The sequence below is a fragment of the Bombus huntii genome, chromosome 14 (assembly GCF_024542735.1).
Source record: "Bombus huntii isolate Logan2020A chromosome 14, iyBomHunt1.1, whole genome shotgun sequence".
In the NCBI taxonomy this organism is placed as follows: Eukaryota; Metazoa; Arthropoda; class Insecta; order Hymenoptera; family Apidae; genus Bombus; species Bombus huntii.
Genome location: NC_066251.1, coordinates 6,935,639 through 6,954,023, shown reverse-complemented (window position 1 = coordinate 6,954,023; position 18,385 = coordinate 6,935,639). Strand labels below are relative to the sequence as shown.

Here is an 18,385-nt window from a genome sequence, read left to right as displayed (position 1 = left end):
TTTCTACTCTCTTAAACTGATTATGGTGGTCCTTCTATAAGACTACAGGATAGAACACTTGCCATTGGGCATTAGTCGGTTTCGAGCCATCGAAGTGATAGGTGGGGTTGGGTTCGCTTCGTGCATTGTCATTGTGCATTAATATTTTAGAATACAACAGTGAAATAACTTTGAATTATAGCTTTCATAACGATAAGATTCTTTTATCTTTTTTTTTTTAATTTTAAAATATATCTTCCAGATTTTTAGAACGATCTATGTTATATAATTAAATGTAATAACAATAATTAAGTACAATTTATAAATTAGCATCTTTGTACGTGACTTGATGTTTAAAGCAAAATACATTACGATGAAACATAACTGAAGTGAAAAAAGAAATATATGAAAATGTTGTGACAATTGAAAAATTGTAAGACGGGAAAGTGATAATGAATGCATGCGAGAGCCTTGAATATCGAACACGTAATCAGAACCGAATATCTATGCATGATCCAATAAGCCAAAGCAAAGAGATGATTTCATGAAACGAATGCAATGAGGAATCATTGAGGCGTCAACGACAACTGACTTGCAAGATCAACATCGACTTCCTTTTTCTGTCATGCGACAACTAGAGTACGATGAGAAACGGGACGATAACCACGCGTGCTGATGTTTACGCGGAAGAAATTCCTTGCACATCTGACAGGTAAACATTTTATTGTTACAAAAAAGTGATTAAGGGAATAGTATGTCAGTTTTTGATTTTGCCTTGTGGTATTATAACTTTATCATGTCATTAACATTCGTATCACCTTCGTTGAAATAGTAACGTGGACAGCCGTTCATGTTACTGCTGTCTCTGTATACCCACACGTTGTATATTAGAATATTTACGTAATTATCTTATACAATAATTTTGAATATTTTAAATAATTTTAAATATTTTGAATTTTTATCAAAAGATACTGTTTATAAATACTTATTTATAACTTTTTATTGTTCATACTACTGTTGGATTCAGAGATATGTCTGACAGATATTTCTTAGTTTTTGGATTAATTCTTGGAATAATTTTTGGATTCTAATTGATTAGTTATAAGAAATAAATCTAAGAATTCTTTCTGGCACTTGTATATAAAACTAAGATCAAAGCTAATATATAAATATGTAATTGTACATATTAATCTATATTAGATATTAACGTATGACTAACGTATTTTGAAAATATTAATGGGATATGATCAATAGACTGCGGATGTGCTTGGGCCTAGGGAAAATTTAAACTTGCAAAATGCACAGAATGCATATGAAATAAAAAGATGTTCAATATAATGTTCAATATTAATGTTCAATGTCCAGTATAATGTTCCAAATTTAAATTATTCAAAGCATGGCACCTGTATAATATTTTAGAGAATTTGCATAAACATTCAGTGTCTAGTGAATTTTTAATCAAATTCGATTGATCGGCGGTCGTGCGAGTGTTACGAATCGAGCAACATAGGAAAATGAGGAGTTTTAATGTTCATGTGTATATTTAGAATGATTTGCATATCTGCTTTAGTGTAATCATAATTTATTAATGTCATATAGTTGTAGTAATTAATATGGATAATAACTATGAAAATGTTTGTATGGAATGTTTGTGTTTGACCTTCTGTCCATTTCATCAAATCTTAATTTTTCGTGTCAGACTCTTTGTGGTGTCCAGTAACTTCCACGAAGGTAAAGGAGTAATTTAATCTGTTATCTTTGAAGGTAAGCGGAATAAGCATGTAGAGCAATTTGTGCACCAGTAATACGTGTTAAAACTACTTTCAAAAATAAACATTCGTTTTCGTCTCTATAATTTCTATCTTTTATGAAAACAAAGAAAAACTAGATTTTGTGCATATATAGATATATGTATAGACTGAACACTGCAGAATAATCTACTAATAGAAGTGCAAACTTAATAAAGAAAAAAAAGATTAAAACTAATATATTTAATCATAAACATTTTATGTTCATCTTGCAATGTATATTAAAAAAGTGTACTTTCAGAAAAAATTGATTGAAAATTTCTTAATCATATGATATATTTAATAATTATACCATTTATTCCTATGTACTCATGTTGTACAAAATCGAAATTTTATCTAAGTTTTATCTAATAATATGTCTAGTAAATTTTTTCGAAAGCTATTGACACAAAAGGTTTCATTTTTTCTTCTGTGCCCATCTTGCTTTAAAACCGGTTTTATGTTGCCTTGCTTATATGTACATTAAAAGATGGAATAATCAAACTGAAGAGAATATGCTTCGGCGAAATCTCAATGTGTACCGATTTAAAAAGGTTAATGATATTTTATGCAGAACAATACATTTGCAAACAAGTGTGATGAAATTGACTTTTATAAAAATCCACAAATACTATTCACACGTTAAATACTTTAAATTTATGTACAATTAATGCGTTGTAGAAAGAAAAAAAGAAAATGATTAGGTTATTTTTTACTGTGTTTATTAAATAATTATCTCCAGTACTTTTAATATTTGTTTAATAAGTTTCATAGACCGTTAAAAGGAACTTCATAACCACACACTGAGAGAAAAGGTTGGCCATGGTAAAAATACATCCGGTCCTTTGAATATATTAAGCAATGGGATATAGTAACAAGAAGAAGGGTGCATTGGTCTCGACCAATATGTATCCAATCGTTTGTATTTTAAATTGTATCTACATAAATCAAATATCTTCAATCATTAAATTATACTAGTATATTATCTAAAAGAAAATCTATACTGTCGTGTAATGTGTAAAGAGAAATGAAAAATGTATATTTATTAAAAAAACAAAAAAACAAAGAAATTATGTATATTGTGATAGATAGATGATAGATAAGTGATAGATTCAAAAGTCTACTGCGCGCGCATCTCATTAGTAGTATACCGCGTTGTAAACAACCTTGTTTAATAAAACTATTATGTTCCTATTACATAATAATTAGACGATACTCGTCTCTAGTGCTTCGATCATAATAGATTAACGTCACTAATAAATCTTTCTTAGTTGTATATTAATGGAATAGATAAATGAAAATAAAACCAGATAATTTTTTTAGCAATTATGGACAAATTATAAAAGATCTATGTCACGTTCGAGAAGAAAGTTCGAGAGAATTAAAAGTTTTGCTAACCGCGCGTTTGCTATTATTGCGTGACTTGTTAGCGATCGACTTTTCTAATTCTGCTTCATTGACATTTTTTGCAAAATCACAAATTAACGGCTTTTTGAAGTAATGCAATACTTTGAAGTCAACAGTTTCTACGAAATGACATAAGTTTGAAATGACTCTCGAGAACTTTTAGATGATACTGCCAAGTTTTGATTATGGAATCTTGAGAAGTACGTTTGTGTCATATTTATTCGAGCTTTTTACTTTTGTATCAGCTATTTTTTACCATAACTGCTTGCGTCTTTTTTTCGTTTACCACTAGCGTCATCTGAAATTAAATTGATACAGGAATTGTAGAGTGAAATATCAGTAAAAAAAGAGTTGCAGAATCTTAAAATCATTTTGTTAAGCGTTTAGCTATAAAATATTTTATGTAAAGTCACAATTTAAACTATATGACGCCTGTATGATTTCCAGAATAAAAGAAAATGGAAATGTTAGCTTTGGAGAACTGCAAAAATAGTTTTCTAACAAAAATTAGCAAGGTCGATTGTTAAACTATATTTCTTATTAAAAACTAGCCCTCTATAATTATTTTATATCAAAATAATAATTTATTTAAATTAAACGTGATTTTACAAAATATATACCCCACTGTGCGCCGTTCACCCGGCAAGCTTCGTCTCTACCTCACCTGCTCCCCCTTTAGTGTATACTTCGCTTGTCTCTTGCCAGTCTTTCGTGTGTCTGCGTGCTCGCCGCTCGTTGAAATCGAGATGATATATAATTTCGGTTCCGTGTACGGTCATTTGTGAACGTAAACAGGCGTAATCGAGCCAGTTTGTTTCAATAATTATCTTACTGATCACGAAGTTATGCGTTTTAAGAATCCTTTGCCACAGCGTGGCTCCTACGAGTAAGTTCAGCAAAAGCCGATTTCCCAGATTTCGAGGTTAAGCATTCTTTTCTCACCCTCGTTCTCCCGGTCAATTTCGATTCTCTAGTTCTCGTTTCTTTCTTTGTTCGCCGTTCGATTGATTTTACTTGAAACTTCCCTATATTTAGTTAGAAAAATGCGTACAGAACATTTACATGTATTTTTATATTTTCTCACTTATTAGAATAATTCATACAGAATATTTATATGTAATATCTTTACATTGTCCCATTTTATTAAAAACATTTGTACAGAATATTTATATCTCGTTATCTTATATGTTTTCTTTTGCAAAATTTAAGAACATAATACTATTCATCTCGAAAAATTTTATTCTTTTAAGACTGATAATTTTGATTAGTTTTATTCTATAGTTTCTGAGATAATTTCAATTGAAAATTAGAGATTTTAGCATCCGTTTGTAGCTAACTGTAGAGAAAACTAATCCAGTAAGTGAATTGCCCTTCATGTTAGCAATGAGATAAGTGACTTCCAATTGCAATTACGAAAATTTGAGGGATTATAACAAGTATTTAATCTACCAGAGAATATTTGAGCATAATAATAATACTAAATATAAATCGACTTAATTTGATTTAAATAATTCTTTTTTATTGATGGAGTACTACGGTAATTTTGTATGTAAACATATATTACAAAGATAACTAGTTTCAATGTGACTATGCGATGAAACCTGTATATGAATAATTTCGTAAGACTTGTTTATTCCTTATATTCGTAATTCTAATAATAGATTTTTCGCTTATGTAATTTCTGAAAAGTGATACTAATCCCGCCTGCGGTTTTATGAAACTTTCATTCGATGAATATTCTTTTTAAGTTGTCCCCAATAAGATCCTTTTACTTTACAGATATTGTTATGTCGTATCGCATATCAGAAGATTTCATTTGAAATACTTCGTCAAACATAATATATCCATAAAGTATTTATCATTACATTTCTTATATCGCAAACCAATATTATCGTAACCAAATTTCTTACAATTGCATTTGTTTTCAATAATTCGTATATTTTATAGTAATTTATTATCAGAGAGTAGTCATATATTCTGCGACGATGTTCTGAAAGTTCCTCTCGAGTTTTTATACCTGAACCATTCTTCCGATCTTAGATTAAAAAGTAGGGGTGGTTTTCGTTGGAGGATACGTCCCTGTGGCCCACGTGAAAAGTACAGTCAGTCACGAAAGTCCTCTTACATTCCTTAAATTTTGAATATTATAACATAGATTTCACCTTCAGCAATTCTTTGGATTAATTGAGTTTTATTTACAAATTAACGAAAATTATAATATCGAATAAATTCTATGTCATTTTGTATCATATGTAGATGTAAACTCTGTAAAAAAGGTACGTTTTTAATTTCTTTTAATAAATGGGATACATATACAAAATGGAATGTAGACTTTTATACCTGACTGTATATACACAATAGTGTTTCGCTAAAGCTAACTAGCTAGTTATCGAGGGATGTATGTTTCTAGCAAATATCGAGTATCTCTCTTCTTCAGTGAATGACACTGACATACCGACACCTGACACATTTGTTTATTGTACTCACATATGACAGACGTAACACCAGATATCTCAAGAAGTGGTAGGAATAGAAATGGCCACCTAACGAAGCAAAATTCTATCCACTTAACGAGACACTACTGTTATACACGCGGGATGGGAGAGCATTAGAAGTAAGATCAAATAGTTCAACGTGGATTCTCGATCGTAGCAGGAGCTCTTCGTATTACGCGGCATACAGGATATTTCTATAAAAAAATTTTTTCTTATTTGCAACAAATAATTTTCTAAATATATATTAATGAAATTTTAGTAACTGTACTAATGCAAATAGTAAATGCAATTATTAAACAGTGTTTGCGCTAGTGACTGGTGGATGTATAGACGAATTTTGACATAAATGTGAAGTTTTGTGGTTTTTGTGATGCTGGATTTTTTATAAAGATAAGATAGATTTCTTCTTTGATTGTTATGGTTACATCACCATTGCACAGGCTATTAATGACATAAGGAGAAAGAGGAAAAAGGTTCACAGTTTGCTATGTACATTATTTGGTGTTCTTTTAAATATTCTAACAATTCAATTGTGTAGGATTGAAAAATAGTTGTTTTCCCTAGTTATTTTTGTCACTTACATAAATGAAATGGTTTTAATTAAATTTTGCCTTTTCCTTATTCCTTACTCTTCAGCTTTATTGTTAGAGTTTGATGAAATAATGTATTAAAATGATTAATTAATTTATACAGTAATACAGAAATTATATTTATAATGAACTCTCTTTCCGTTTAACGAACAATAGTGATTCGAATATCGAGATAACTATCGATGTTATCGAATTATCGTAAGTAGAATTAAAATGATACGGCGATTTTCTGTCGATCTTTTTATCGATTATTTCTATATGACTCAAAAAGTAATATATACATACATAATTTATAAAGTGAAGTAAGATTGTCTGTCTTGAACATGCTAATAAAACATGCTATTTCTGTTATTTATTCATTACAATCAGTTTTTTTCGTGATGTAACGTCTTTTTATGCTTGCTTTTTTCTTGTGAAAATGTTCTTTGTAACTTTGAACTTTGTTCTTGTAAACCTTCAAACGCGAATAAATGTTATATTTTGCAAATCAGGTATGTAATGTTATCGTATATGGACGTGATTTTTTATTTTTTTGTTCAATGAAATTTTAATAGTAAATGAAAATTTATTGTCGAATAGTTCAACAATTTCGATTATAAAATTTTCAATTTCATACTTTGCATGTGAAAGCCACCGTGTTTCACATAAACGTGAATGCATAAACCGGAGCTCAGCCGTTTTATTTTAAGCAAATATATTTCAATGGACAATGCATGTAGTTAATCAATAAAAGCTACTGTCATATAATTAGTCTTGATTAGCTGCAGGAATTTATTTGCAGCAGTATCTCCATTTTTTCGTTCTCGAAGTAACAATTACGCGGCTTTTATTCTCCTAACAATAATTTTCTTCTATTTTTTAATTTATAGTAATAATAAAAGTAAGATATAATTTATTAATATTTCTTAACTATTGTCGTTGGACCATTGAGGACTATAACAATTTAGGGTTGGATTATTTAATTTTTGTAATCTATTATAAATTGCTATGGTCAACTATAATCCAATGATACTATTTTGAGGTTAAATCCAAAATCTCATAAATATTTTCGATATAGGACAATAAATTTAATATGTTTTCATACTAATTTGTTTTCTCCACCGTAATACTGCATGTTTAAACGCCAAAAGGAGGAAAATTTAAATTTCGTCGTTTTGCTCGATTGATATATACGAAAAATCGATAACGCAAACTGTGATCAGTGATGTGTGAACTTGGAATAAAACAGGAGGAGAGGTGTGACGCTCTATTCGCAGCGTTGATGGAAAAGGATAAACGATTCGAAAGACAAATCTCGAGGCAGCAAATTTTTACGTGAGATGGCATGATTCTAATCAGTTGAAATCTGAGATATCCACAAAATGGCCAAGCAAATATCTTTTTATTCCACTCTGACGTCTGAAGAAAAGAATAGAATGCAACCGTGTTTGAAAGCTAGGTGGTATGTGTCCTCTTCTTTACACTTTCTATGAAGTACTTAAAGAGAAGAGAGGGGGAGAGAAAAAGACAGAAACCCTTTGTAACGTAAATGAAAGAACGCCTTTAGTGTATTCGTCCATATTATCATCATTATTACATACTTTTGTACCGAATATTTAATTATTTATTTTGGTTATTTCCCAAACTAAAGTTTCTCTCTATTGATTGTATAATTGCTGATTGTATAGTAGTAATACGTAAAGATCTATGTAGTAGTAATTCTATTGTCACGCAATAAATCGCAAGATACGTAGTAATCGTGATGCAATTCATTCAAGAAAACAAGTATTCAGTGTACTTCGAATTAAATAATGATTTTTTAGGTGCATTGCGATAAGCACGAGTAAGACTAACTTGAGTTGAATAGTAAAGAGACCAGGGTCAACTGCGTGACGAGACTGAATAACAGAGCACCAGTTGACCACATCAATGGGGCGATGTATAACTTGAATTTAATTTACAGAAATCTTTAATGTATACACCTTTTAAGTTTTCCTATAGAACTTTTCACGAGTATCAGTCCTAGGTCTTCATGCCTCATACGTTAAGGAAGCGTCGTTTCTCAAACTAAAACGAGCTTGATCAAAATTAAAATTTATACCATATTCTCTTACATCGTAATCATTTTATTAAAATGAAGATACAAGCAAAATAATTTTATACTTTTCCATTTGAAACATTTTTTCTACATCGAAAAATGTTTGATTTTAAGTAGAATTAACCCTGGAATGGCACACTGAGGTCTTTTATGATCTTTGCAAAATTGTTTACATATTTTAAATGTACACCTCTAAATGACCAAAATATATCTGTTGTAGACGTAAAATCAGTGTCATTCCTGAGTTAAAATGAAACATTTAGGTTAAAGTAGAGATTGAAAAAAAATATCTAAAGAAAGTTTTGTTTCAGTGTCATCATGTCCAATGATTCACCCCCACCTCTGCAGACTTCTATACCTTTGGTAGATTACGATGTACCAGATGAAGCGCGTCCTGGTAAGATCACACCGACCACACCTACTACTCCGGTAACGAGTAAATTATCGAATGCCGGCATCGATACGGAGATGATTGAGAATGCAGTACCGATCACGCAGACCGTATTGCCCGTTCCCGAGCCACAGCCGAAAATTGAGAGGAATGGAATGGACTCGGAGGCGACAAAACCAGTCACTCAACCCGAAAACGACTCCTGCGTTGTAGATTGTATATATTTCACGCAGCAGTGTTGCGAGTGTGTAATACTTTAACAGCCAGAATTCTTCTCGCGTTGAGCAAACATTTTATATTCATTTCACGATTTAACATGGTTACGAAAAGAATGTCAATTATATGGAATTCTTTTCCCATCGAATTATTGAGCTTTGATAGAATTCCAATAATTCAGGCTGTTAATCGAATGATTAATTCCTAAATATTATTAAATGTCTATATTGCATTTAAGAAATGTATGCTCATCTCGAATTTTCTACATATTACTAAAAAAAGAGAAAGATCTGAAATATATGTTAGGAACATATTTTGGGAATGATAAAATTTTGATATGATACTTGAAGAATCCAATATTTTTATAAAATAATTATTTATTCTGTAAAATTTATGAAGTACATGAAACGGAAAAAGTTGGAATCTTATAGTTAAGGTATATATTATATCTAGAAAGTATGTGCATCATTTTTAATATAACAAATTGATCAAGTATCTTATAATTATAAGAATTTAATCACTGATATTTCATAGACTGTTAAATTTCATTCCAATTTATAAAATTTATATTTTTAATTAAATGTAGTCATGTAAATGTTAAAGAAAAATTATTTGGCTGTAAGTCTTAACTGAAAGTAATGAATTTAATCTTATAGAAAAATTCTGCATGATAGTTATCCATGCATTCCTATTTTTACATAGTGATATCATATTAGTCTTTAAGTGCTTCATACATTATTCCAAACAAAGCATTAAAAGATAATAGTTTGTATCAAAAATAGATTATTAACTTATAGTATTTTCCTCTTAAAAATCATGCAATGCCACTAATTTTTTATATATATATATACATATGTATATATAAATAATATTGGAATATGTACAAGTTCGTTACCCATACATATTGTTCCATTATAAAATTAAAGAGAATGAAGAGACATAATGCTAATTATCCTTAAAGACTGCTTAAGTGCCGTAAACTTATTTAAATATTAAAACTTCATTGTGTAGGAGATTTGATTAAAAGCACAAATTTACTTGAATAAAGTCAATATTCTACAAAATAATATTCTACATTTATAAATAGTATAAAGTCTTAAGGTATCACATAAGGAGAAAATTGTACATAAAAGTTGCAATTTATACAAATAAGAGAGAGTATGAACAAATTTGATACATTCTTATAATAACACCTGTTATACTTTGAAAATAATCGTATAAACCAAAACAATATGATCAAACTATTTTGAACAAAAAGTAATAAAAATAATATATCTTGTAAATATATTCCAAAATGATATTGTATAGATGAAAAGCACTGCTGTGGCCTCACAATTAATATCAGTTCAAAAGGCTTTACAAAACTCACATTTATACAAACTTGCTATTTGTATAAGTAATTGACAAAAAGTAAATGTAAGAAATTTAACTATTATACAATTTCCAAATTCTACTTTTTATAATAACAAATTATATTTCATTAATATATAACATTAAGATACATAGATATAATGAAATTATTTCATTGTAAAGATTATAGCGCAATCGTAAAATTATTTAACAAATTATATATAATTGTATTTTAAATAAGAAATGTATATTCATACAGTTTACTTCTCAATGGCATTAAAATTTTTTAAACATTACTAAAAATATGAATACATATCGTCGATTGTCTTGCAAGTAGAACATATTTAAATAATAAAAAGTAACACAAAGTGCAATTTAATAATCCACAATAGTGTAACATATGTAGCTGACTTAATTAGTTTTATTACTATTACTACTACTACTACTACTACTACTACCACTACTACTACTACTGTTACTACTATTTATATTTTCTCTGTGAAATGAATTATGCTTGTTGTAAAGTGGAACAAACATTGAATTGTACAGCATAATCGAAAGTATGTACACTTGAAGAATGAGACCGTCAAACAAATATATATATATATATATGTATTAGAAGGATAAAATTTATGTTCATTACTATTTTTTGATAATTTTATCAAATGCTTAGTAACATTGAAGTTACCTAAATTTTTATACCGCATGGACAAGTATGCATGTCTAAAAATAATATTTTAACTTGGTTCTGAAAATTGAATCAAGTTTTTAAATGGAAAAATTGAAAACTTTATTTTTCTTAAAAAGATTTCTTCTTGAGGATACCACATTTTGTATAACATTCTATATACAAGTAAAAATGAATCATTAACAAATCCAGTTTAGTTTACATAATTTACATAAATTCAAAGATCATGTGAGATGTATACATGTGAATAGTTTAAATTTTTATCCCATAATGTTTTGTAATTTTTTGTAATTTAGAAGCAGAATTGAAAGTTTCATCTCTTTAATGTAAAATAATTATTCTGATAATATGCAATTAAATCTACATTAATATCTTCACTAAATGTTGATAGTTCAGTACTATCTCAATAACTTTTTTATAAATGAAGCAGCTATATATTTTTGTGATATATTTTCATGATATATCTCTTAGTATCTTAATTTATTGATTGCTCTTGTTTATTTCAATAATATCTGTAATAGTGATGTAAAATTTTTTGTTAATATTTTATACAAAAAATGTGCAATAAATAAGACTTAAATTATGATGAAAAATAATGAGTTGAGATTACTATAAATCTTTAGTTACAATTCAAATTGCTCAGTACACAATATACATGTATGTCGTATAGAATATTTTATTATAAAGATATTTCTATAATAAATTCTAAAAAGTAATAGAACGCCCTAATCATCAATTTATATCACTTAGTAATAAATTAATCTTTGTTTTCAAGTATCATACATATTTATGAATGAATTACTTTAACTAGAAGAACTAAATATTAGATTATGCAAAAAATAGAATATTGCACATTTGTTAACAAGAAAAAAGAAGAAAAAAAGGGAAGGAGAAAGAAAAAATTTGACTAGGATTTTTAAGAGTAAAGTATAAGTAACTTTTCTTATGTGAAGGTTGTATCACTTTAAAAATTTGTGTTCAATTAGAGAGTTCAATTACAGAGTTTTCTGTCTTTTTTTTAACTAAATAATGTAGATGATTTGTATTATTATGTTGTAGTTAAATGATTCTGTAAATATATGAAGTAATTCTATTTGTCTTAAAAAGAGAAGGATTTGGTATATCAGGCTAGGTAAGAGAACAATTATTTTCAACTTTTTTTTTTAAATATTGTACTCAACAATTCTTATACACTATCAAAAGTGTGATCTGGAATATGTTCTGTATTGTTTTTATTAAGTTACTTGTCATGAAATAGATTATAACGATCAATTCGAAAATACACCTTTGAATTGGGAAATCAGTAAAAAATTGAGTAGAAACAGTTAATCACTAGCAGATGCATAAGTTCTGTGACTAACGGACAAAAAATGCTTTTATGAAAATGTAATGTTTAAGAACTATTCCTAGAAGATTCTGTAGCCTAAAGTGAAAATCTATTTCGTATTTTAAAGTACATTAATTCGACTAATTTCTTATCTGTGTATGACATCAGGATATCTATTCACTGGCCTCAAAAGGTATTTAAGATTTCTCTAATGGTGCAAATTTATACATGAAATTTTGTGACCAAACTTGATTATGATTCGTATATGGGTAATGGATGTCCTTCAGAATTGAATACCCATCTATCCAAATCTATTAATTGCCTTGTATCATCGAACAACAAGTATAAGTATTTCAAAGTTTCAGCAAACCAAAAACTTTCTGTCATATCTTTTTGTGGTGTATTATAAACGATCCTTACATTACCAATGCTGGTGTACCCCTTTTCCACTTTCGTATAATTTTCAAAAGCCTATTAAATTATACATATATATGTATGACTGAGAGCACAATAAAAGTTTCACATTTCAGTTTTTACATAATTACTTACTTGGAATATTTGCCACCCCCAGTCTTGAAATGTTTTATTACCAGTAAAATACCACATGTAGAAAAGACTTTCAATAAACTCTGGTCTGAGTAAATTATGTGCATCATTCATCTTCACATACATATCCATTGATTTTTCTTCATTTGAGTTCTAAAATTATAATATCCTTTTATGATAACCTTTATCCAAGTAGACAACTATTATAATTACCTCAGTATTGAAGTATGTGATTTCTGGAGCAAGAAACGTGGGTTGAATCGCGTACGTTTGATAACAAGTTTTTACAATTTCATTAGCTAAATCCATATGATCAGACGATAAACCATGATGTACTCCTAAAGCTAATGTACCTCCCAAGTAACATGTAAGGTGATCCTATAAATACAGCCATTATCAATAACATATGATATATTAAACTGTTAAAAATGCTATTATTTAAAATTTTACCATTTTTGGTGTTATTTCTTTGTGTGCTCCAACTAGTTCTGCTATGAAAAGATACTTATTAATTGCTGTACGTTTTACTAAGTGTTTTTGAGTTCCAGCAATACCTAACAGATAATCATCTCGTAGGCTAAAAGCATTTACAAATTTAAATGATTATCATAAATTCATGAGACAAGTTCAAGAACAAGAAAAACAAATTCCCAATGAATAATGATGATGAAATACTAACTAATTAATAGTCTTCCCAGTTTGAAGCCACTGTTTCAATAAATACTCGTAATAACTATCACCACGAGCGCCAAGCGTAATTGTTGCATGATCTCTAAATTGTCCAGTATTAGCGTTAATGAAAATGGGTACTAAACCATCGTATTTTTCTAACTGGTGTACATGTTCCGAAACTTTTGCTACTGCTTCCTGAAGGATAACAATCGCATACTTTCTTACGTATAATGCAAATAATAACGCATTCAAAGCTAATATTTATCCGTAATTACCTCGAATTTAGGGTCTCCTGTACTACGACTTAAATCACGAAATTCCAATTGAATGGAAGTAACTTCACTTGTACTACTATCAGGACCCCATTTAGGACCATGTGCAGTTTTAGTACCAAGATTTACGTCGGAATAAGGAACACCAGATGAAGTAGAAAACGCTGGCATCATACGTTCTCCTAACGCTGTCTACGATTTATAGTACGTAAATTTTTATAGCCAAATTTCTTTCAGTAATATATCATTTTAACTTTAAAAAATCACAGACAACTTACAGCCTTACTTAAGAAAATCTTGTCACCTGAAAGATGATATGCGGATAATAGACCTCCTAATACTCTAATCGTAACTTCAAATAAATTAACATCTCTGTTTGAAGTAAACACTAAATTTTTCTCAACCCATAGTTTGGCTTCTAAAAATTCTGTAGATAAAAGGTAAGTATTATTAACTTTATGGATGTTTCTCAATTTTATATAGAATATATAGAACATGAATATTACCATTATTTAAGCCCATTATGTACATAGTATCAAGAGAATCAACTATAGTAAGCCCTAAGCCAAACCATTCATAGTACTTTCTTGATATTGGTTTCACATTATCATATCCCCAAGCATATTCTTTATATCCATTCCATGAATGTTTAAATGCTGCAACTACAGCTTTTTGTCTATTATTTTGTGGCCCTAAAAATAAATAAATATAATGTTATTAACAAAATCAGCTTAACAATTATGTTATAAAGATATAAAGTTACCATTAAATTTGAGTGTGTTCGGCTTAGGTTGAGGTGGTTCTCCAATTTGATCATCATCCACCTGATTTATTTCTGGTTGGAATTCAGGTTCCTCAATGACCTCTCCACCTCCCTTATGTTCCTGATTTACATTATCTACTATAATATCTTCTACTGGCTAGAAATTATATTTTTTGAGAATATAAAAAGACATTCTTTTAAACAACAATAGTGTTTATTGAAATAAACATACCTTTTCATATTTAGGAGTATCTTGCACTACCTCTATGTTATTGTAATCACTTTCATCTAAAACTCCATTTTTGTTATCGCCAGGTAACAGATAAAATATAACTAATATGATCGTAATGACTATAAAGTAAAGAATATTTCTCTGAAACCTTGACAATTGATTCCATTGCTGAAAAAACAAAAGATTTTTAATTTTACACTGAGAGCAATTTTTTAATAAAAATTTTAAAGAAATCTATAGTATTTGTATAGGTAACGAATACTTTAATGACTTACCCTCCAGAGACTACGTGATGATCCTCGCGAGAATGTTGCACTATCCTGGATATTTAAACTGATATAATCCGATTTTCCTAGATCCTTCGACGGAAACATATTTTGTTAGAGGTTATGTTGTTCTGGCGAACGCAATGATAATAAGAGCCAGAACACTTTAAAAAATAATGATCCCACGACTGTTCACTAATTATAAAGGTCTTCATTTATATTGTTCGTGTTAAACATAGTTGGTAATTATTCTTCCGGTAAACCGTAGCAAGATAAACTCACCGTGCGAATACCGCGAATCATTGATGCCGTGATGTCAAACTCTGTTATATTACGATTACGATTACAAATATTGATAACTGTAAGCTATAATTTTAGCAAAGAGTATTATATACACATTATCGTATTTTATGCGTGTACGTTGGTTTAATCAAATTTTATTGCATTATAATCTAATCAGTAGATTTAATAAATTACTAATGTGATACTTAGTTATACGAGTAATGAATGATTGACATTACATTGTAATATTAAATAATATTAAATATTAATGATTTATGAATGATTTATAGCTTAATAAGAATTTACGAATGTTTAATATTAAGTAATTATAGCTATATGTTTGTAAACAGTGTTCTATTTTTTTAAGATAAAGGAGTGTATATTGTAAATGATACAAAATAAAGTAAAAGAAAGTCTATACTTAATATTGATTAATCATTGTTAATGTCCTTGCCAGATTGATATCCCCACTTGATTTTAATTTTTAGTGTAGAATTTAGTTTCTGATTTAAATATGAATTTGTATTTGGATTTAAAAAGTTGAATAAAAGATTTTAATAAAACTGATTGCAAATTGTGCTTTTTTTACCTAAACTTCTGAGATTCTCTAAAACGATAGATTCTAATAAATCATTAATAAAGTAAGGAATAACTTATTGATAACAGTTAATATTACATTGGTACCCGAGCATTCCTTTATAGTGCAATCGCAGATTTAATTCAAGGTAAGTATTTTATTTGTTATCAATCATTATCAGAATAAGTGTTCCTATTTGATATATAGTGTTCTTTGGCTAAAAATCGAGAAATGTTAACAAGAATATAGAATGAGCAAGAAGATATCTCAGACGGTGTTAGATAAGGAGAGTAATAGTGTGCGGCAAGGATAGACATACTTTTCCATCTAATTTATTGAATATTCGTTAATTACTAATTACTTTTTTCTGAGAAATATTCGTCTATTCGTCTCTGATGTACTGATATATATTCTATCTATATTCAGTAGTTTAGTGCTTTGATGATACGTAGCTGAGCCATCTGCGCCCTGGTGGCGGAAATAGGAATTCAAATTTGAAATTAGACCATTTCACGTGGTGTCAATTGAAAGTTGACAGGAACTGCAGAGAACCCGTCATAAATGTGAAAAATTTTACATACAATACAGAGTTATTGCTTCGAAATAGTAAACATCTCAATTCGGTTTATTTTATATTCATAATCTAATACAATTTAGTAGCAATTTGTCGTTTTTCAATATGAATAGACGCGATTACTAGTTTTCAATGAAAGTTATCTACATCGAGAAGTACAAATCACATATTATTAGAATGAAATTCTTTTCTTTTTTGCTTCTTTTGCTCCCCTTGACTTTTTTCCTTCACTTTGTGTGATTCTCTGTGTAACAGTTGAATAAAGTCGAATAGGAAACAAGTTTGGAAGAACTTGTAGAATTGTTCCGTCTTCTTCGATTTCGATGATTTTGCAATATATCGTAAAGCCTAACATTTCGAACTATTTTTCCCTATACATGTAACCGTTAGCTGGCCTTAGTTTTCGAGGTATTCGTTATAGTCGCAAAATAAAATGTATTTTTTTTAAATATTGAAGCCCTTAAGATAATATCGTTTATCTTTTTCTAATAAACGTCGCAATTAGAGACTTGTTTGGATAGTTCTGCGCATCGCATTATTAAAACATTATGTAGCCTTGTTTAACTGACAAAAATAGCCATGTCGTATTAACACGAAAATATACTTGAAATTGTAATGACGGGCATCCAAAATATCAATTTTAGAAATTAGTTTTATTACAAAATATTCATAAATATTTTCATATTTCATTATTATTAATGCCATATTTTTTACCTGTGACAAGTAAATAATTGTTAGTTGTAGTTTTGAACAAGTCGCATGCCATATGGTTTTATGACTATCGACGTAGGGGGACTCCTCCGCCCGACCTGTGTTTGGACATAAGCGGAGAGGAGATTGAGGTAGGAACTCAGATGAAATACTTGGGCCTCACCATCGACAGTCAATGGACTTCCGGACCACACTTCAAGCTCCTGGTTCCCAAAGTGACGACGACAGCCAACGCTCTATGTGGACTGCTGCAGAATATCGATGGGGCAGAAGTCGGAGTGCGCCGACTGTATGAGGGAGTCATCCGTTCTCGGGTCGTGTACGGGGCTCCGGTGTGGGCAGAGGATTTGATGAAAAGTCGACGCAGTCTACTCTTGCTGAGGAGGCTACATAGGACGACCGCCATCAGGATCGTAAGGGGATACCGGACGATATCGTATGCGTCGGCGACTGTCATGGCGGTGTCTCCTCCGTTCGAGCTCCAAGCCCTAGCGCTCCGACGGGTGTACCATCAACTGCAGAGCCTGTGCTCGGTCGGGAATACGCCCTCTGCCGGCACGTCGGTCCGCGACGTCCGGGGGAGGCAAGGCTCGAGACTTGGGAACGGTGGCGCATTCAGCTCGCCGCCGAGGATACGGTGCGGCCTCAGAGCGGCTGTTAGAGCGGCCCTACCGAACCTTGGAGTCTGAGAGGGTCTGGTCTCCCCTTCGGACTTGCACGACGGCCCAGGCAGCTTGGTGTTAGGAGTGATCCCTCCTAACGGCCCAATCAACCAAGGGTGACTCTCGATTACACCATCAGGGAGAAGACGAAGGAGTGCCCCAGCAGTAATACGAAAAGACGGGGCCCTCGTCACCAATCGTCAGGACGATCACCGTGGAGGTTTTAGCCGGTACGAATCCGGCACTACCCGGCACCCTCTCCCCGGAGGGCGCGGGGCGCCTATGAAGGTTTCCTCCACGAAAAAGAAAAAAGCTGTAGTTTTAAAATAGCACTATTCTCCAAACAAATGCTCAATAGAAAGAAAAAGAAAAATATGATATAGAATATTTTACTTCTTTTTTTGTATTCCTTTCCTTTAATAAGGATTATTCTCAAAATAATGTTCTCAGTTCACAAAACACGGATAACTTCTCTAGACTCGAAAAATTAATCGAGAAACAATCAGAACAAATTAGTAACT

The 18,385-nt window shown here is 30.4% G+C and overlaps 1 protein-coding gene across 1 annotated transcript; it reads right to left on the bottom strand.

Moving 5' to 3' along the window:
- Positions 1–9,975: 9,975 nt before the first annotated feature.
- LOC126873130 (endoplasmic reticulum mannosyl-oligosaccharide 1,2-alpha-mannosidase) lies at positions 9,976–15,666 on the bottom strand. Its single transcript, XM_050633691.1, has 12 exons — positions 15,341–15,666; positions 15,068–15,253; positions 14,793–14,960; positions 14,561–14,717; positions 14,304–14,489; positions 14,076–14,224; positions 13,801–13,989; positions 13,533–13,720; positions 13,304–13,430; positions 13,067–13,231; positions 12,857–13,006; positions 9,976–12,778 (listed from the first exon to the last, which is right to left on the bottom strand). The coding sequence occupies exons 2-12, from the start codon at positions 15,164–15,166 to the stop codon at positions 12,560–12,562; spliced, it is 1,797 nt and encodes a 598-aa protein (XP_050489648.1). The 5' UTR covers positions 15,167–15,253; positions 15,341–15,666; the 3' UTR covers positions 9,976–12,559.
- Between the last annotated feature and the right edge of the window lie 2,719 nt (positions 15,667–18,385).

Bases quoted from the DNA above. Each gene is read 5' to 3' on its own strand.
- LOC126873130 (XM_050633691.1), bottom strand. From the start codon at position 15,166: ATGTTTCCGTCGAAGGATCTAGGAAAATCGGATTATATCAGTTTAAAT. The intron at 14,225-14,303 runs GTAATATTCATG...TTTTATCTACAG, and splicing joins CATAATGGGCTTAAATAATG to AATTTTTAGAAGCCAAACTA. The intron at 13,431-13,532 runs GTTAGTATTTCA...AAATGCTTTTAG, and splicing joins ACTGGGAAGACTATTAATTA to CCTACGAGATGATTATCTGT.